Source organism: Castor canadensis, chromosome 11 (genome assembly GCF_047511655.1).
Source record: "Castor canadensis chromosome 11, mCasCan1.hap1v2, whole genome shotgun sequence".
NCBI classification, from domain to species: domain Eukaryota; kingdom Metazoa; phylum Chordata; class Mammalia; order Rodentia; family Castoridae; genus Castor; species Castor canadensis.
This window is the reverse complement of record NC_133396.1, coordinates 43,489,035-43,510,446: the sequence shown is the minus strand read 5'-3', so window position 1 is coordinate 43,510,446 and position 21,412 is coordinate 43,489,035. Positions and strand designations below refer to the sequence as shown.

General features: G+C 33.8%; 1 protein-coding gene and 1 pseudogene across 1 annotated transcript in view; both read right to left on the bottom strand.

Moving 5' to 3' along the window:
- Positions 1 to 21,412, bottom strand: part of Nlk (nemo like kinase) — a 145,055-nt gene that overhangs the window by 58,517 nt on the left and 65,126 nt on the right. The window contains exons 2-3 of the mRNA XM_020182508.2: positions 10,231 to 10,360; positions 1,269 to 1,324 (exon numbers count right to left, since the gene is read on the bottom strand). Coding sequence (XP_020038097.1) covers positions 1,269 to 1,324; positions 10,231 to 10,360 — 186 coding nt within the window. The remainder of the gene's footprint in view (positions 1 to 1,268; positions 1,325 to 10,230; positions 10,361 to 21,412) is intronic.
- LOC141413796 (large ribosomal subunit protein uL11-like) overlaps positions 10,367 to 21,412 on the bottom strand; it is a 35,116-nt pseudogene continuing 24,070 nt past the window's right edge.

Sequence of the window (21,412 nt, the reverse complement as noted above, 5' to 3'; positions counted from 1 at the left end):
GGATCAGTGACCATTCCATCACCTTATAAGGTTTCCCAACTCCCTAGACAGCTTAGCTGTTTGTTCTCTTTCTCTTTGAGAAGCTCTTAATTGTTCCCAACTTCTAAGGAAATTATAAAAGGTAATTGTCTAGGATGGAATTACCTACCACCTATGTAAGAATGAGATTTTCATTTATTTCACTGATGAATCAGAAAAAGAATTTAATATTGGTATCCAATATAGAATCTATCTATATTGGTTTCCATTCTGAGTAACATGCCTAAAGTATTAATTAAAAGCCTAGTTTAAATAAACTGCACAGTCATGAGCTCATCAAATTCAATGATTTAGGATTCCCTGTCTTTCATTTATAGTTTTATCAAGCTAACCGTAAAATGGAAATTGATGGCACTTTGCTTAGGAATGTCAGATAGGCTAATTTATGTCTCTATTTTTTTTTCATGTAAAGTCTCAGAAGTTATTACTATGTATTTTACAGTTCATTATTATTCATGATAATACTATTTGTAGACATTAACAGTAGTAACAGGAGAACGTTAAAGCTTCTGTCCTGAGACAGTAATACAGGTAGGGGTTGAAAATAAGAAACTATATAATCAGACTGCCTAGAATTGAACTTCAATCAACATACTTCTAGCTCTGTGATCTTGGTCAAGTTGCTTACCTTTTGTGCCTCAATTTCCTCTTCTGTAAAATGGGAATAATCAGGGTAACTTACCCAGAGGGTTGTTGTAGGTAACAAATATGTGTAAAGAATTTAGAATTGTGTTTGGCATCTAATAAAAATGATGTAAGTAATGACTATTACTACCACCATCATCACTACCACCACTGTTAGTATTCCATGGAACAGGGCATTTAACTTATTTAGTTCTTTAATTTTTACCATATCAAGGTGTTACAAGGAAGAACAGAATTATTCTCTTAACTGACAAGTACTTGTTACATCTGCCAAAGCCACTTTACTGGGTTCCACTACAACATGGCTTCATTATGGTAATGATCTACCTTATAAAGCTCTGTGGGGAAATAAGGTATCTGCTCAGATGTCCTGTTCTGTGTTATTGCCACACAGGACATGTTGACAATACTGAACTCTGCCAGATACTTGGGATTTCAAAATTTCCTGGTTGCAGTTACTCAACCACTTCTGCAAGGCTGAGATTTAATATAATTGAAGGCAAGAATCACCTGCACACAGGTGCTAGAAGAACAAATTAATTTTAAAAACTGTCCCCTTCTTTCACATTCCCTGGTTAGGATACATTTCTTCAAAATAGTCAATGTGTGGAGGTTGGAGTATGTCAAGGGCAGAGAGTACCTGAGAAAAGGAAAAAAAAAAAAAAAAAGTCAAATTTAGAGAACTAAAAAAGATACAAAATTCAATATAAATGCAAGTAAATACTACTAACTCATTAATGATTGCAGGCTTACTTACAATTGCCCATTGAAATTAACTAAATTTATTAGTCAAGAAACAGTCTTAAATGGGTTTATAAATTTACTACCTAAAAGATAATTCTAGCTAAACCAAAATGAAAGAGGCAGCTAGGTTATACTACGTATTACCAAAATCCCCGCCCAAAGAATGATGGGAATCACTATTTTTAAGAATTAGTGTTGCTTTAAGAGTATGAGGGGCCATATTCTATCTTTTATCATATTCTATTCCTTTATCCCTCTGTTCAACAAATGTTTACTATACACACTTTACCTGACAGGCACTGTGGTAAGCTCTGTGGGTTACACAGATGAACAAAACATATTTATTATCCCTGCTTTCATGACTATAGGAAAGCATGAAACAGTTACACAAATATGCAATTATGTGAAATCTATTATTATGAAGTAAAGAAGGGTAGAGGGAAAAGCTTGCCTAAAGTAACACTAATATTTGAAAGGCAGGCAGGAGTTGGTCAGTTACTGAACAGTCAGTGTGAAGACTTTAAAGCAGTTTTTATAAACAGAAAAGCCTGTACTTATAGAACACATTGGGAAGGAGAATAGATTGGTATGAAGTAGAAGAGAAAGACAGGAAACATATCACAAAACCTCATTAAATCATATTAGGAATTGTGGATTCTATTCTAAGTGCAAGAAAAGAAGTCAGCAGGCTGGGGAAAAAGACTTTAAAATATCTGAAATTCAGGTCCTTTCTAAGAGCAGCAAACACAACATATTACCAATGTAATATAACAAACAGGCCCACTTCCCCTGCAGTTCCTAGGCCATAAATCCCATCTATGATGTCACACCTAATCTGAACCTGTCTTGCTAACAGGCTCAAAGGACATGGAAGAGATTAAAAGGAAATGAATGGTGTGGTACAAGCTAACATTTTCCAATGTTTACCTTAGGTTTTAAGAGAAAAATTTTATTGTGGAGAGTTTCAAACATATAAAAGTAAATGAAATAAGATAAAAACCACCCATGAAGTTAATATCTGCCTGGCTTCAGTTATCCACAAGGCCATTCTTATTTCATTTATAACCTCTACCCCCCCAACTCACAATTTTGAAGCATATAGTAAGACTTTTTTCATCCATGCATTAGCTAAGTAGCTAACACATAAAAGTTTCATAAGATAGAATCATCAAATCTAAATATTTGGAAGTCCATTATTTATTTATTTATTTACTTTTTACTGTACTGGAGATAGAACCACAGGGCCTTGTACATATTTATTTTTAATAACATCAACATATAGCACTCAAATTTTCAACTTTTTTATTTGAATAAAAAGTTTGTCAGTATAAATCAGGAGCTAAATAAGATTTGCATATTATGATTTAATGATTTATGCCCTTTAAGTTCCAATCTAAAAATTTCTCTTCCATATCTTTTTCTTTTCTTCTTGCAATTTACTTGTGCAAGAAACCTTGTTCATTTTAAAGATTATTCTTTTTTCAGCAAAGTATTTCTCAGTTTAAAATTTTAAATTAAGATTTATTTCATTAAACTTAAACCTCCTTTAATGAAAAAGTCTTCACTCACCTTAAAACTATTTAAACATAGACGCTTTTAATAGTTTGTATGTTTTTAATAAGGATATCTACATTTCCTTTTTGAATTAAAAAGTTTATACTTAGAATTTTGGTATAAACAGAAAACAGATTTTCTTCAGTCTTCAAAGAAAAATTTTATCATGAGAGATAAATTATTCCATCCAGTGTCTCAAATTCACATGAATTTCTTTCTCATGTGATAGAAAAAAAATTTAAGATCAGTATTTGAAGCTCAAGGAAGGCAGTTTTACTTGGCATCTTTTGGACTCTGAACTCTGTACCTGAACAACACACATCCTGTCTTGAGGGAAAACAGAATGCAATGAGTGACAGTGTCCATTAGACAAAGCTATTTTACACTTCAAATCTATCTGCTATAATTAGAGGTTATCTAGAAGAAAGTGACAACCATACATTTTAAACCTTAAGAGAGAAGAATGAGGCTTTCTTATTGCATATTTGATGAGGCCTTTTGTAGAAAAGCCATATAAAACAAGGCTAGACATTTGCATTACAACATTTAGCCATGACTTGTTAGCTTCAAAAGTACAGAATTTAAAATTCTGCCTAGAATTTTTAAATGCCTGATATCTTATGCTTACTCTTTTACTCTAAATTGATTAAAGGATGACATTCCACTGTGTTCCTAGGTGCAAAACCACAACTTAGACCAATAAAAATGACCTAGGTATCTCAGAAGTAATATAAATGATTATGAACTGCAGCAGTTCAAACTCCAAACTTCATGCCTGACTTCTATTTAAGTAGCTGGAGTTTCTCTATAATCTCACTATTATTTGAGGGAATTAAGTATGGGAGATGAGCCTTGTGATGTAAATAGAAAGACACTTGTAAAGGCTTAGGCTTCTAAAGAGTTAAAGTATCCTAAAATACCACCAAATTCTCCAAAAGATCTCAAATACAAAGAAAGTAAGCAGACTTATCTAATTAAAACATGATTACTACGAAATAGTGCCTCAGCACATTTCTGGACTCTTTTAAGAACTGGAGAAAAGCTCATTATGTTAGCTGCTTTATAGGATTTTAACCTCCATGGTATTAGAAGATTCACTATAACCTGGTTACATGAGGAACAAATAGCTTACTTTCAGTCATTTCTTTATCAATGAAACAATCAAGGGCTGTACAGAAACGTAAGGATAAGAAATTAACCATTGATCCACAGAACAAACATTTCCTGAATTTCTACTCTGCCAAGGACTCAAAGACAAGAATAAGACACAAAGAAGCCAGAACTGATCTCTAGTAGAATCTAAGTTCTTTAAGGTAGAGAATACATTATTATTACTATTTTTAGAGATATCAATAATGTACACAAATCCTAAGAGTATAATTTGATGAATTTTTACATACATTATGTCCATGTAACCATCACTTACATCAAGAAATCAAGCATTTCAACACCCTGGAAGGTGCCTTTGCTCCTTTTCAGTCAAAACCCATTCTTCCACTACTCTCAATTCTGTCACCATAGACTCATTCTGCCAGTTTTTGAACCTTACACAAATTGAATCAGAAAAGGTGAAACCTTTAGTATATGGCTTCTTTCATACTGGCATCCCTGTGAGATTTATTCATGCTGCTGTGCGGGATCAGTGGTCCATGGTTTTTACTGATGTGTAATATGCCGTCATACAAATGGGATATACCATAAAGTACTTAACCAGAGTACTGTTAGCAAACAGTTGCATTCATATGAATTCCAGTTTCTAGCTACTGTCAAAGCTGCCATGAACATTCCTGTACATGTCTTTTGATAGATTTATGTATTCATTTCTTATGAGTGTTTAATAAGGGTAGAAATGCTGCACTATTGGGTAGTTACATATGTAACTTTAGTGGAAATTCCTAGTTTTCCTAAGTGGTTTCACAAATTTACATTCTCACTAGCAATGAATGAGTCTCAGTTGTCTCATAACTTTGGCCAACATTTGATACTGTTAAGTCTTTTTAATTTCAGTCATTTTGAAATATACTGTGGTAGCTCAACATAGTTTTCACTGACACTTCTCTGATAAGTAATGATAACATTTTCATGTTATTCTCTTTTGTGAAATACTTAAGTCTTTTACTGATAGGCAAAACGTCTTGATTTATACAAGCTCTTTATATTATGTATGACTTCTAGATAAAGAATTTACTATCTGAAAAATATCAAGATAAAGCATTTATTTCAAATGTCTCCCTCAAACACTAAATTTATTTGTTTGTTCATTTATTTATTAATTTTCTAGTACTGACGATTGAACCCAGGGCCTCAAGCATACTAGGCAAGTGCTCTCCCATTGAGCTAAATCCCCAGCCCCATTCTCTTAATTTTTGATGAACTTAGTGTTAATAGTGTTCAGGTTTTTTTTTTTTTTTTTATGGTTCTGCTTTACTTGCCCAATTAAGAAATCTTTGCTTATCTCAGTTGTAAAGACATTTTCCTGAGATGGGGGCATGGCTCAAGTGGTAAAGCACTTACATAGCAAGTGAGTTCAATCCCTAGTATAGAAAATAAATAAATAAAGACATTTTTCTATGTTTTATTCTAGAAGATTTATTATTTTATCTTTCACATTTAAGTCTATGATCCATTTTAATTAACTTACGTATATGGTGTGAAGAAGGGGCTACAGTTCACTTTTTAAATATGGGTATCTAATTAACTCAGAACTATTTAATGAAATGGCCATCATTCCCTATTGGATTGCAGTGGCACCTCTCATGTAAATCAGGTGAACATATATGTATATGTAAGTTTACAGACTTGCTATTCTGTTTCACTCATCTATTTGTCTATCCCTCTACTGCTTAACCTCTACTGCTTAACAGTCTGAATACCTGGTGGGACATACATTTTTAATTTTATTCAACATCTTCAAGATTAACCTGGCTCTTTCAGATCTTTATCAGTTCCATAAATCTTAGAATAAGTCTGTCAATTTCCACACACATTTAAAGGGAAAAACCTTGTGGAATTTTGATTGGGATTATACTGAATATATAGTTCAACTTGGGGAAAACAGGTATATCGTCCATACTGTCTTCCAATCTGTGAACATGTGTGACTGTATTACTTTAAACACATCAATAAATTTGTCCAATACCACAAACTTTGACATAAAAACCAAATCTACCGAAAAATGCACCTCTACAGCATTCTTCTTCACTCTTCAGCAGTAGACCAGTTAGTATTACAAAGTGCTACTTAGCTGTTAATATTACTAAAATGGCTGCATCCGAACATGTCCACTTTTAAAGAATCCTATTGTGTAACTATCTACGTACCTATGCTACTTATGATCCCAAAGTTCCTGCCTTGCCCCATTCTACTCCTCCCCAGGACACTCCAGAGCTAAGACTGGGAAAAAGTAACCTCAAGAAAAACACTACTAAGTTTATCATTCCAAACCCTGAGACTTTTTTTCCTGTCATTTTAATTCAAATAGACTGATCACCTACTGTGCATTTAGTACTACTGCCTAAAGACAAGAAATAGCCCAAGACTTGTATTACTGAGACTCTCAGCAGGAATGGACCCTAAAGGGGCTCTAAGTGGGTTTTAAAACTAAATCTAAAATAACATGACTTTGATGATTTCTTACAGAAGACATTCCAAAGCCTTCTAGGGCTTTGTAGCTGTTCTCTGACACATAAAAGCCATCCAAATTAAAATCCAACCTTCCTAAAATGACCAGGTTAATCTTTCTAAATACAATTTTCAGCATGACATTCCTTTCTTCTCCTATTCACTCAAATCTTCTTATTATCTAAAGGCTCATTTTAAGATTCACCTTTGTCATGTTTAAAGCATCTTTGAGTTTCTAAGTCCACACCAATGTTTCTTTTTTCCTTAAAATTATGGTACTTGGTTACTACCACTCAATTGAGAAGCTTAAAAAATTACCCAGAATCTAACTTAGTAGGTCTGAGGTGAGACCCATGAAACTCTTTTTTAAAGTTTTCCAATAATTCTAATATGTCTCTAGGTTTCACTGTCCAGCTCTCTGCAGAGCTGACATACCATTGATGTATTAATGTTTTACACGTAGGCAGGCCTCCCATAGCACTTTTATTATAGTATTTATCACATCATGAAAATCACTGAAACTGTCTGAAGGTAGAGACTCTAGAGGCTAACGTTGTTTAGGCACACAGGATGTGTACAATGTTTACTGAATTAATGAAAATGGGCTCTGGAACCAAACAGATTTTCATTCTAATCTTGACATTGGGCAACATTAACTCTAAGCCTCTGGTTCCTCTGTAAAGTAGGGTTAACAAGCCTTATTTGGGAAGAGTTTTAAAAAGTAAATGAATTAATGTATGTAAAGCATCTAGCATAATTTCTGACATACAGTAACACAATCTGTGTCAAACATCTGGTCTGCTACCTTCAAAAAGGACAGCATTTTAAATTTGTATTGTAACCTCCATATGATCTAGCACTGCAATCTTTCCACAGGACCCAATTAATAAACATGTGTTACCCTAACAACATCAAATAACAGTTGCCTCGTAAGACTGGCATTCCACACATACCAGGTATGCTGGCCCTGAGATGCCTTTGGAGACAGATCTCAAGAATAGCAGAAACTGATTATGTATAAAATAGCGGTGCCATGCCATTTTCATCTCCAGCTATTTGCCACACTTTCAAACATTCCTATAGATGTCCTAGGTACTCTTCTCATGATACAGGTCAGGCGCTCCCAAAAGTGGTCTCGTGTGTGTGTGTGTGTGTGTGTGTGTGTGTGTGTGTGTGTGTGTATTTTAAACAGATTTATATGCATTTAAAATTTTAATTTCTACAAAAATCATACACAGCTATTTCTGCTTTCACCGCACTCACTTTGCAAATGGGAAAGCTTAGACCTCCCAGAAGCTAAAGCCTAAGACAACCACTAGAAAATAGTAAAAGCCACAATTCAAATCTGGTTCTGACTCTACAGGCCAGCTCTTATAAACTACAATGGAATTGGCTGTGTGTTTTTTAATCGGTGTGATTTTCAAGAATTCAGCTTATTTCTTTTCTTATACTGGCACTGTCTCTGGAACTTAATTACTCTATAAAAATAAATCATGAGCAAAGATAAATAGCAGCTTATTATATCACTGCCTTTTTATAAAGAAGCCAAGATTGGCCTGAGGATAATAAAGCATTGAAATCTTTAGTAAGTGAACTTCTGAAGCCACGTTCAAAATATTTCTTCATCACGGATACCTTCACTTGAGTCTCTGACACTGTACATAGACTTGTACTTTTTAATGCTGGGATGACACTAAGGCAAATTCAAGAAATAAGTAACTAAGCAAGCATTAGACATCAATCTAAATTACGTACCCCAAACCAAGGCCCAGGCAACTTGAATGGTACTTTGAAACTTATTAGAACAAACACACACATTGCTAGGCAGTTCAAATAAGACTAAAAGAAAGCAATGCATTTTTTTTCCTCCTTTGGTGCTGGGGATTGAACCCAGAGTCCTGCACATGCTAGGCAAGTGTTATCACCAATAATCTGTACCCCAAACCCAGCAATACTTTTTTTAAAAAAATTTAAGAGATTTCAGGAAGGGTAATCAATAAAATGAAATATGTTAATTGAAGGAGCTTCACGTGAACCATTAAAGAATTCCAATATTCCTAGTTTTACCAAATACCCCAAACTTTTGCAGATTTCTTTCTTAAAGTGAGACCCAAACACTGACCAAAGTTATAAAGATTTCTGGGCAAGCAGGTACACAGACTCTCTAGAAGTCATTTTTTATAGTCTTTATTACAGCAATTAAAATAGCACAGGTTGAGTACTATCACAGAATTTGAGGCAGTTTTTCTTTTCACATGAAACTGAAAGCAGAGTCCACTGCTAACAACTTCCAGGTAAATTTTACATTTATCAAACTTTTTTTTTTTTTTTGGTGATAGTGGGGGTTGAACTCAGGGCCTTGTACTTGCTAAGCAAGTGCTCTACCACTTGAGTCAAACCCCAGTACTTTTTGCTTTAGTTATTTTTGAGATAAGGTCTTGCTTTATGCCCTGATCCTCCTGGACTTTGGTCCTCTTATTTATGATTGCTGCATAGCAGGGATAGCAAGCACATGTCACCACATCCTGATTTATTGGTTGAGGTAGAGGGCTGATGAAGTTTTTGCCCAGGTTACCCTGGAACCACAATCCACCTGATCTCTGCCTCCCAAGTAGCTAGGATTGAGCCATGGAGCCCAGCTTCCTTTTAAGTCAGAATTAGCTGAGGAGAAGCTATTTCTCAAAGTACAATACAATGAGTCTATTTGTCCCTGAGTCTTCACATTTCTAATCATAGTGATAAACTGTATTGTCTTTACAGAAGAAACTGTTTCCCTACATTTCAAACTTAACCTCCGATTAAAAATATTAAAGGATAAAAATAAAGCACTTAAAACATGGGCTAATGATTCTCATCAAATCACTCACTATATATTCCACTGTATTTTTGTGTTGAACATTAGTATTACTCCTCAGTTAAATATCAATATTTGCTTTGCATCAATTAATATTAATCTGTCAATGAATAAATCTTAGAATTCACTTAAACTTGCTCATTGTTCAATCACAAAAAGTCTAATTTGTCTCAGGTTCCCAAGCCTCTTAATAAAAACTTTTATTGTAATTTCTTTCTAGCCTATTTTTCCTATAGTTATATGCTCCTTTTCTATGGACTTTAAACATATTTAATAGCTTATATTCTTAGAATTAAAAACAATACTCAGACTGACAAATTTAAAGTACACAACCCAATTCTGAAGCTAATCTGAAGCTTATAAGGTCCAATGTTTTCTAATTTGGAGTTAAGCCTTCTATACATCGGACAATAGAGTGTAGTGTTCAAACCTATAAGTAAAATTCTAATATGCTGCCAAGACTATAAACTATTGATTGCAACAGTGAAAATTTAAGATAGTCTATAGAGACATAAAGAGCCTAGTAATGAAAGAAAGTATCTTGAAAAACTCCATGTGTTCCTTTCAATAAGAATATGTAAACTGAAAGCCTGTCCATAGGTATTCTATAACACATGGATGTGCCTACTACTGCTTTTCATAGAGTTTAGCATAAAACTCTAGCTAATTTCTAAATTTTACTTCCATGTACCTTTTTAACTCTCCTTTGTTCTTTATTAACTCAGTGAAGTAGGTTTAGGAAATAATTTACCCCAAACACCAATTTCACTTACATTATCATGTTTAAAAAAACACAACATCTTCAATTCCCGGAAGACTCTTTTGCAAGAGACCAGATTCTGGAAGACGTTGGGCATCTTTTTGAGTGCTACTCTCTTTCCATCTCTTGGATCTGTTACTGACCTAAAGAAGCAATATTTGGAGGGGGGAGGAGAGGGAAAAAAAAGACAGAAAAATCAATTCTAAATCTTGTTCTCCAATGTTTCAGGTTATGACAAATACTGTTATTTTAAAATACTCAATATTAAATCCACATAATAATGCTTAAGGCATTGTAAGAGAATGCTAACCAACTCATCTGCCATGTTTTTGGAAAAAAAAACAAACCCTGTCTGAATTTTCATAAACACCCTTTCTAAGAGGTCATTTGATAAATTTAAAGTACAAGGGGTATTACTGGTAAAGTCATTTTGAAGATGGGGTTAGGGGTAAAAGCAACAGCATACCACATTAATATGATCAAAGTCAAAATTGCTTTATGCTTTGTTTTCAAAATCATTTTCAAGATGGAAGAGATGTTCAAACATGATTTAAATTTTTTTTTAACACAGATGAACATCTTTTGATAATATGGACTTCAGTAGCAGTACAAGCTGAATGTTTCCTTTTCAGAAGTCTGAGTGATAGCTTAGCAATCTCTCTAGTTCCTAAGTCATAACTCTTTCCTTTTTGTTTCTGAGCTCTTGGTGTGGGAGTTGCTCTTTGTGGTTACTGTCCCTTTAATAACTAAGTGTTTCCATTTTTTTCTCTTTTGGCCTTCTAACTGCCTATATAACCAATTTCCTGTTATTATATTTCCCTATGTTTAAAATATAAGTATGACTCACATTTTTCTGATTGGACTCAATCAATACATATTAAATGAAAGTCAAAAGAAACAACCCAACAAATTGGGTAAACTGGCCAACTGGACATTTGGCAATTAATATCTCATAAGTTTTTTTTTTCTTTTATTCCATTTACCCATCATACTAAGACTGCTTGTTCTTGTAGAACTTACACCTGTCAGATTTATTTAGCTACATTCCTGCTGGTCATTCTCAGCTACCATTACCTTTCACTTCTTGTTCTAATCATCCAGTGCTTTGAATATCCCTCCTAAACCTAAGTCATTTTAAACTATGATTCATGTACTATCAATACCTTTATCCAAGTTATTAATTAAATTTTAGAACAGAACTGAGAATAGATTGTGGCAAAAGTTACAGCACTAGAAATCATCTATGAAACTGATACCCAATCATCAATCTTGGGCATGGTTTCCAATTACTTATTCAATTAACTACAATCACTCAATTTCTTCTCTTGTCCTCAAGCCTTCCTGAAAATAAAGCATTCCTTGTCTTTTTTTGGTGTGTGTGGTACTGGGATTTGAACTTGGGGCCTACATCTTAAGCCACTCCACCTGCCGTTTTTTTGTGAAGGTTTTTTTGAGATAGAATCTCATTAATTATTTGCCCATCCTGGCTTTGAACCGCAATCCCCCTGGATCTCTGCCTCCTGAGTATCTAGGATTATAGGCGTGAGCCACTGGCACCCAGCTACTCCTGGTCTTTCTATCTGTCTAAAAACCCACACAAAACTTCTATATGAATTCATCCTGATTATCACTACTTCCTTTAAAATGTTTACAGAACTATTAAATGATGTAATCTAGTATTTTTAAACAAGAAGCTTTACCTCTTCTAGTGACTAAAAATTTGGCAAAACAACTAAGTATTATCATTTTCAAGTTTTTTTTTTTTTGAGGCCCAAGCTGGCCACAAACTCATGATCCCCCTGACTTAGCTTACTGAGTGCTGGACTGCTGGTATGCACAATGGCAAAAGCTGTGTTTTTTTGGTTTTCCAGTGCTAAGATAGAACCCAGAGCCTGTGCATGCAACAGTCTGAAATGTAACTCAATTAATCTAGGAGACCTAATATGAGAGACGGTTGCTTAGAAAATATCAAAACCTACAATACTACTTAAAATCCACAGAAACTCAGACAGTAAAATAAGGGAGAAACTAAGTATAAGCTAAATTCAGACTATTAGCTGAAAGCATTTTGCTTGTTTGTTTCAATGTATTAGTCTGTTTCTAGCTAGCAGAAGACAAAAATGTCAATAAAACAGCAACAAGGGAAAATTTTGGATCATACTTTATATTCAAATATCATGTCTCTTTAGTCTTCTCTAACCTAGAACAGTTACTTAGGAGAGTACAGGCTGATTACTTTGTAGATTATCCCTCAGTTTGGGTTTGTCTAGTGTTTTCTCATTAGATATGATAATGAATTTTTCACACGAACAATACAGAAGTACTGTCTTCTCAGGGTGTGATATTAGGAAGCACATGCTGTCACTATGCCCTATTACTGGTGATGACTCTATTCACTTGAATGAGATGTCTGCCAGGTTTCTCCACTGTAAAGTTATTACTTGCCCCATTTTTAACTATGTTAACACCCTATTCTTCATCAAACTTTGACTTACTACCTGTAGCATCCATTGATGGATTTTTGCCTGAATCAATTATTATTATTATGGTTGCCAAATAGTACTTTAATAATTTTAGTATCTTTAACAGTGCAGCAGAATAAATATTCAGTTAAAAAAATGAATTAAACACAATTTCTAACACCTCATCCAATACCTCTTCCTAACTTCTGACTTGTTCTTACTGGTCACCCTATTGTGGTGAGAAAAGTTCCTCTTAAGATAAATCTTGTCTGGAAATACTTGACACAGGATCAAGGTTCGTACTGTGCCTGTAATGTTTTAAGGTTAAGATACACAAAGCAGCATCTTATTTTATTATTCATGCAAAAGTCAGCCATGCCTATGGCTGGTAACAATATAACTCTAGTGAATGTGAATGGCAGTGCAGTAATTTCACACCATGTTGAGTTTGTTCTCTCAACTCGAGGTAGCAGATGCTTTAGTTCAGCCCAAACAGTACTACAGAGCACAGGTAAGCTTGGAAGCATGTTATACAGGAATTCTTTTATTTTCTTTGTTACTCAGGGAAAGGCTTTCTGTGCTTAGTTTCTCTGCTGCTCCAATATTCTAGTTATTTCAACTACACTTGCTAATGAAACTCCACAGCTATAGACCTGTGTACAACAGTTAGAGCAACTTTCCTTATTTCAAAGAAAAAAAAGGAGCCTACAATTCACTTACTGGCCAGTTATTTTCCCTGTTAAATACTGGATGCCCTAAATAGTGCATCTGTCATTTCATCTGATTATAATTCTCAGAACAATTCAAGGTATACTAGACTGATGTTTATTTTCTAAGTTTTAAATTAATTGATTTTTCAAACACTTTGAATATACATTTTAAGAGTTTTGAGAAAGAATCCTTCACATCTGCCTAGAACATATCAATTCTTGTCTGTACAGACATATCAATTCTTTTTGTACTTACAACACAAGTTCGACTATTTCTTAAAACACCAGAACCCACAAAACATTCTTCAGAGATATACACAGTTTGTCAAAGAGCACAATAACAAAACAGGAAGCATTTTAGATCTGTTGTGGTCATTCTGACACACGGTTTTCTTAATTCCACGAAACTGTGACCATTGCCAGAAGTCTGCTTAAATTACTTACAAACAGAAAAGCGAGAATGAAACAGGAATAAAATTATTGGGGACACTTTGCCAGGCACCAAAATGTCACTTAAAACATTTTTAAATTGTGGCTTAAAGCACCATTAAACTAATTGCCAAGAATCTCCAAGAAATTAAGTTCCTCATTCATTTTTATGTAAAGAATCTTTTCATTAGATGCTTTTAGTACTTTTTAAGTTCATGTTTCTGATGCAGCTTTTTAGCTATTCAGAGCAAATAATTTATGGTGAAAATGCTTCAACTTAGATTAAGAAAATCAGATTCTTCTAATTCTATTCACATAATGTGGTTATCATCACACCTCTATTTTTTGCTACATATGCTACAATTACTATGTCAACTATTCCAATACAGTATACATCTCAGTAACAGAATCTCTTAACTAGACTCTAAATATTTAGATTATTGCTTTCACATTCATTCTGAAATTCATTTCCTTAGAAGTTATTTTTGCTTGTATTTAGATTAAATCTGCTTGAGAAAATAGCAAACTGTGAGGCAAAATTTTTGACAATAAAAAAAGTCTAGAAAATGTACCTTAGTCTTTGTTATATATTCAGACACACTAGTAATTTAAGGAATAAATTGAGGAACATGGAATTTATTTTCATGTCTCTCTACCCTTTCTAATCAGAATTTTAACAGGTTATAGTTTGTGTACACACTGCAATAGTTTACAGAGCTGTACACTATTCTGAAGAACAAATCCTTCTACACCTCTCTGCCCCCATCCCAAAAGACAAAGAATTTTCATCACCCATATTTATATCATTTGTCCCATCAGCTGGATTTTCTTTCGTATTTTTGTGTTTGTTTACCCAATTTTGGAATGTTGAGTTAGCTATATGCATAAGAAAGTGATCATTTTCTCTTTTTTTGGCGAAGATATATATAATGATATATATCTTTATATATGATATATATATATATATCAAGATGTTAATTTATATCACAAGGGGAAAAAAGGTTTTATACAACAGCTAAACCAAGACGGTGAACTAGTTCATTCTTTTTTTCTTATCCTTCTAACATTGACCAGAAGAAGCAAAACATCTATATTTAACTAAAAGAGTTAAATATGAACTTAAATGTCCTCTATGTTTAAACAAATGGCACTAGGCCATTCTGATCTGTAGCGAAACATCCCAAGAGTACTGATAAGAGAGGAAGAAGGAGGAACAGGCATCCCATATTTATATTCAAATACTTATTACTAGTAAGACTTTACTTTTAAGATCCCCCTTTAGTTCCCCACCAATAATGGTAGATAAGTTAAAATATAACTGAAAGTCATGTTCTATTAATCCCTATGGTCTTGGAAATACTTGCGTGTTCTTCAGGCCATAAATTAATTAGTTCCATCTATACTGCATATGCTCTGCAGATATAAAGACTCTTCCTCCTCAGTCACTGTCAAATATCTCTGTGAGAAGTATGACCTGCCTACAAGAAAGTGGTCATCCTGTCTTTTCAGTGGGAATTTTCTCATGTTAGACAGTAAACCTGACACTCCCCAATCTGCCAAGTCGAAGAAGTTTTCATGGTCCACTAGCCACAGTCCTCTCTTAGACACAGATCTATGAATATTGCATGGGGAGGAAACCAGTTACAAAGAAGGAAAGGTTTCTGTGCAAAACCACAAAGGAAAATAAGCCACATCTCCCTTTTGTATTTTAACAACTTTGGGCAAGAAAAGGTTACAAAGGGTAACTAAAAACGACAACTATGTCACAGAAAATGCACTGGCTTTTAATCTCACTGAAGACTTTCTAAAAGTTATGTGTTTAGTAATAGGAATACTGAAGAAGATAAAAAAAACTGAGTGACAATTTTTGCAACACATTAGGTTTATAAGGACAGAAACCACCACATAAAAGAACAGTTTTATTAACGGGGCAAATTTATAACTGTGACTTTTACTGGCAGAGTGCCAGCCTAGCATGGCTGTATTCAGTCCCCAATGAGACAAAAAAGAAAAAGAGTAGGAAAAAACATAACACTTGATGCATCTAAAAAGAGAGTTCAAATCATCAGGGGAAAAAAAAAGAGTTTGTTCTTGTCATAAGGATACTTTAATCTTTTAATAGTTAAACTAGTATTTCACTAATTACTTAATACAAAAATGCAAGTCTCAAAATGCTAATAGTTAAAACACAATGAGCACACCCAGCAGTAAAAAAAAAAAAGTTTTACAAGAACCTCATTAAAAAGACAAAAAACAAAACAAAAACCAAACAGGGACTTGTACATTGTAGGTAAGACTCTACCACTGAGTTATGTCACCAAACCAAAAGACATTTTCGAAAGCTGGGAATGGTGACACACACCTATAAACCCAGCACTTCCGGATGCACAGGAGAAAGGATACAAGTTTGAGGCCAGCCTGGACTACATGTGAGACCATCTCAAAAGCAATCAATCAAAATGAATTTTTGAACTAAAAGGGGAAATTCAAATATGGTTTGTAGTTATACATAAATGTCCACATTTTCCAGATATGTATCCCTAACCATACATATGTATATATGAAATGATATAAAATCTAGGATTTATTTTAAAGTACTTCAGTAAGAACGATCAAAAGGGACAGCTGAAAAATGAAGCATTCTTGACAATTATTAAATCTGAATGATGGGTACAATGGGATCTAATTACATGAAATTAAAGAAAATAATGTTTGAAAAATTTCAAAATAAAAAGATAGAAATGAAATTTTTAAAAATCGTATTTATGATAATATAACATATAATAATATTAAAATATCCAGTATCTGGTATGAAATCTAACAAAAGTTGTGTAAATAAAGGTTATTCTACACAAAACAACTAAAAATGTTACTGAAATAAATTAAAGAACAAAAGGAGAGCTGGGGATGTTGATTCATGCCTGTACTCCTAGCCACTTGGAAGGCACAGGATGGTGGTTTGAGACCAGCCCAGGCAAAAAGTTTGCATGATCCCATCTCAATCAATAAACAACAAAAAACAGGTGGTATGCACACGTTATCTCAGCTAAGTGGGAAGCATAAATGGGAGGATTGTGGTCCAGATCAGCCCAGGCAAAAATGTGAAACACTATTTGGAAAATACATAAAGCAAAATGGGCTGAGAGCATGGCTCAAGCGGTAGCTTCTGCTTGGCAAGCACAAGGCTCTGAGTTCAAACACTTGTACTGTCAAAAAAAAAAAAAAGGAGAAAGACTTAGGTTCGATTCATAGACTAGAAGATGCAGTATAACAAAAATTTCACTTCTTTCCAAATGATTTATAGATGAGTGAAATCCAATCAAAACCTGGCAAGGTTTAAAAAAAAAAAACTAAACAAACTAGTTCTAAAGTGTTTATGGAAATACAAGAGTGCTAAGGATAGCTAAAACTCTCTTGAAGAACAAGGTGGGGAAATTTTTTCTACTAGATATCAAGATTTATAAAACAACAAATATTTTATACTGTAATTTTGGCATAAGCATAGACCAATGAAACGGAAACAGAGGGTGCTTGGCAAGACTGGAGGAGGAAGAGACTGTTCCTTCCTATGGTCTTCCTGTCTGCTTCTTGTTTCTCTAAGTACCCTTTTCGCTACCAGCAGAGGTAGTGGCTTCCTATAGCAGCAGCTGAATCTGGTTTACAGTTTTCCCAACCACTGCAGAACTAGCAACTTCCATCCCAGATACCAACGGTAGTGAGCCAGGATCCTCAGCTCAGCTGTCTGAATTTCTGTTGCATGGAATTGTAAATTTTAATAACTACAAGTTTTTCCTGTATTCTCCCAGGTGTGTGGTGAAAATTGCTACTTCTGTGATATCTCAGTGTTCTCTTCTTGCCTTTTTAATTACTTACTTGACAACTTTATAGCTAATTAGCATATTTCATATTAAACTCCACTTAAATACCTGGTTGTGGTTTCTTTCTCCTGATTGGACCCTGGCAGCAGATACAATAGTCTTTTGAAGGCATGGTACTGACAGCACTAGATATATACATGAAGAAAAAAAATAAAAACCCAGAACAAATCTTCACCCCCGACTTCATATTCCACACATAAATTTCAGGTGTATTATAGATATAAATGTAAAAAATCACACAGCTTTCAGAGTACAACATATAGAACATTATCTTCATGATATCGGGGTATGGAAAGAGTTCTTCAAGAGGACACCAAAAGCATTAATTGTACTGGAAAAAACTGATGTATTTGCTTACTTTAAAATCAAGAACTTTTTTTCATGTCTATATATTATTAAAAAAGTAACAATGCAAGCCATATAGAGGATGCTTGTGACACTTGTAAGGAAGAAGGGATTCTTTTCTAGATATATAAAGAACTCCTATGAATCAACTTTTTAAGTCTGACAACAGAAAATGTTTTATGAAGATGTGGTATAATGGCCATTCTTGTAGACTGCTACCAGGAATATAAATTGGTATATCATTTGGAAAGCAAGTTGGCATCATCTATGAAATCAAAGATACATACATATATATATTTATAAAAATGTGTGTATATACATACGTATCTTTTAACCCCATAATTTCAGTCCTTGATTTTTACAAAAAAGAATATGAACATCTGCATACTAAAAACAAGAATGTGTTTGTAGCAGCAGTATTTGTAATATCTTTAAAACTGAAAACAACTCATATATCCATGAACAGTAGAATGGATAAACAAACTGCATATTCATACAATGGAATAGTCTTCAATACTGCTATATGCAGCAACATAAGTGAATCTCACAAATATAATTTTGAAAAAAGGAACAGTCATATAGCATAAGGTTTTATTTCCATAATGTTAAAAATATAAGCAGAACTGAGCTCTGATATTTAGGGATGCAAACTTAGGAGACAGAAACTATTTTTTCCTATTTATATTTTATTTTTATGATATTATTGTTGTGCTGGGGGTACACTGTGACATTTACAAAAGTGCTCACAATATATTTTAGTAAAATTCACCCCCTCCATCATTCTCCTAGGAGACAGAAATGATTAAGAACAGAAATGGCTACCATAAAAGTTAGAATAATGGTTTTCCTTGGGAAGAGGGATAATGATAGGAGAGGGCATAGGGAACTTTTGGGTGCTGATGAATGCCCTTTCACAACTAAAACTACTTTTTAAAAAGGCAAACTGCCTAGTTTCATTTACTAGCATAAAAAAGCCATACTGGAAGGTGTTGCACAAAGCTCTGAGTTCAAATCCCAAAAACACACACAATACCACACATAGCATTTTAGCGTGGAAGCTGTATAATGAGGAATTTTTAAAGAGGATGATTCTTTTCTACTATTTTCCACATAGATATACATCTATACCAGCCCAATCGATTTTATCACTTTCCCTATGCTACAGATTTGTTCTGTAGAGAGGATTATGTTATAATAGCCTTTTTATGTTTTGGTGGAATTTCAAAGGAATTTGCTTGCTTAAAAAAAATAAGCATTTTCTCCATCACTACAAAAGAATATGCCACTAAAAAGCATTAGAGGAATGGAATGTCAGCAGAATCTGGGACTACACTTCCACCCCCATCCTAATCACAATCTTCTCATTTCTTTCACTGTGACCCAAAACACTGAAACAACTGTAATATATAGATGGGTTTCAGGTTTTCAATTAGTTAGCCTGTTAAAAATAACCAAAACCAGCTGGAGGCATGGCTCAAGTGGTACAGTGCCTGCCTAGTAAGCACAAAGCCCTGTGTTCAAACTCCAGTATCACCAAAATAATAATTATAATAACAAAAACCAAAAATATTGTAAACCAAAAATAAAAGGCAAGACTTCCAGCTGTGATAAACCAAGGAGGTTGGCAAATCCTCAATAAGATATCCCTGAGGACCTAGATTTGATCCTTGGCACTGCCAATTAAAAACAAAAAAAAAGGCATAATAGAGTTTAAGAAATAGTACTAGAGATTAAACAAAGGACATTTCATAATTATCAAAGGGAAATATACCAGGAAAATGTAAAAATTAAAAACATACATATGCCTGAAAATAGAGCCCTAAAATACATGAAAAAGAACTTGACAGAAATCAAAGAAACAGACAATTCAAAAATTATATTTGAAGATTTTAATATGTCACTCTCAAAGATACATAACTACACAGAAATTAAGCAAGGATGGAAAAAAAGTTCAAATAATAGCATCAACCTACTTGCCCTACCTCTATTTGCAGAACCCTCTACCCAACAACAGCTTTTCAAACATACATAGAACTTTTTCTAGGGAAGACCAAAGATACTTTTTTAAAGTATCAAATTAAAAAGAATTGAAATCAAAATATGTTTTTCAGCCTATAATAAAATTAAATTACAAATAAAAAAAGAAACTGGGAATTCTAAGCAACATACAAGGTCAAAGAAATGAAATTCTTTTTGAAATAAAAATTTTTTGGCAGTACTGGGACAGATACTCTACCACTTGAGCCATGCCTCCATCCCTGAAAATATTTTGAATTAAATAAAAAATTCAAGGGTACAAAAATTTATTGGATTCAGTTAAAGAAGTGTTTAAAGGAAAAGTTTATACCTTTAAACAGATATATTGGAAATAAAGGCCTCAAATACATAAACTTCTACCTAAAGGAACCAGAAAAGGAGCAAATGCCCAAAGCAAGCAAAGGAAATACAAAGAAAGAATTGAAATCAATACAATAAGCAGAAAACAAATTGAGAAAATCAACAACAATCAAAAATTGATTCTTTTAAAAAAATTTTTAAAAAAAAATAGACTGCGTAAGAAAAACCAGAAGACACAAATTAACAAAATCAGGAATAAAAAGAGATCATTCTACTGACCCTATACAAATTAAAAGAATTAAAGGACTATTAGGAGCTTTGTGCCAACAAGTTTGAAAACTCAGAGAAAACCACGAATTCTGAGCAAGGGACAAATTACTAAAAATGACTCAAGAAGAAATGGAAAATCCAATTTAAACCTAGAACAAGAAATTGAGGGCTAGTGGAGTGGCTCAAGTGAGAGAGTGCCTGCCTAGCAAAGCCTTACAAGCATGAGGCCCTGAGTTCAAGCCCTGGTACCGCCAACCCCCCCAAAAAATTGAATTAGTAGTTCAAAATATCACCTCAATGAACAGCCCATGCCCAGGTGACTTCATTACAGAATTACCCAAATATCTAAAAAGAAATAATACCAGTCTTTCACAAACTTTTAGAAAAGTGAGGAGAGACCACTTGCCAATTCATTTTATGAAACTGAAGTCAGAAAATGATATCACAAAAGAATAAATTACAGATACATATCCCTCATGAACACAAATGGAAAAAAAATGAGCAGGAAAACAAATCTTGCAACATAAAAAAGGAGTCCAGTTTCCAACTCAAGAAGTTTTTACTTTACAACAGTGTGACCGCAATTTACTCAGTGGAAACTGTACTCTGATGTTTGCTAAGTTAGGTATAGTAAATGCTTTTTTATGATATTTTCAAATTACAATGGGTTTATCAAGACAAAAAAGGACATTTTGTAATTATCAAAAGGAAAATATACCAGGAAAATGTAACAATTAAAAACATACATATCTTTTCAAATTACA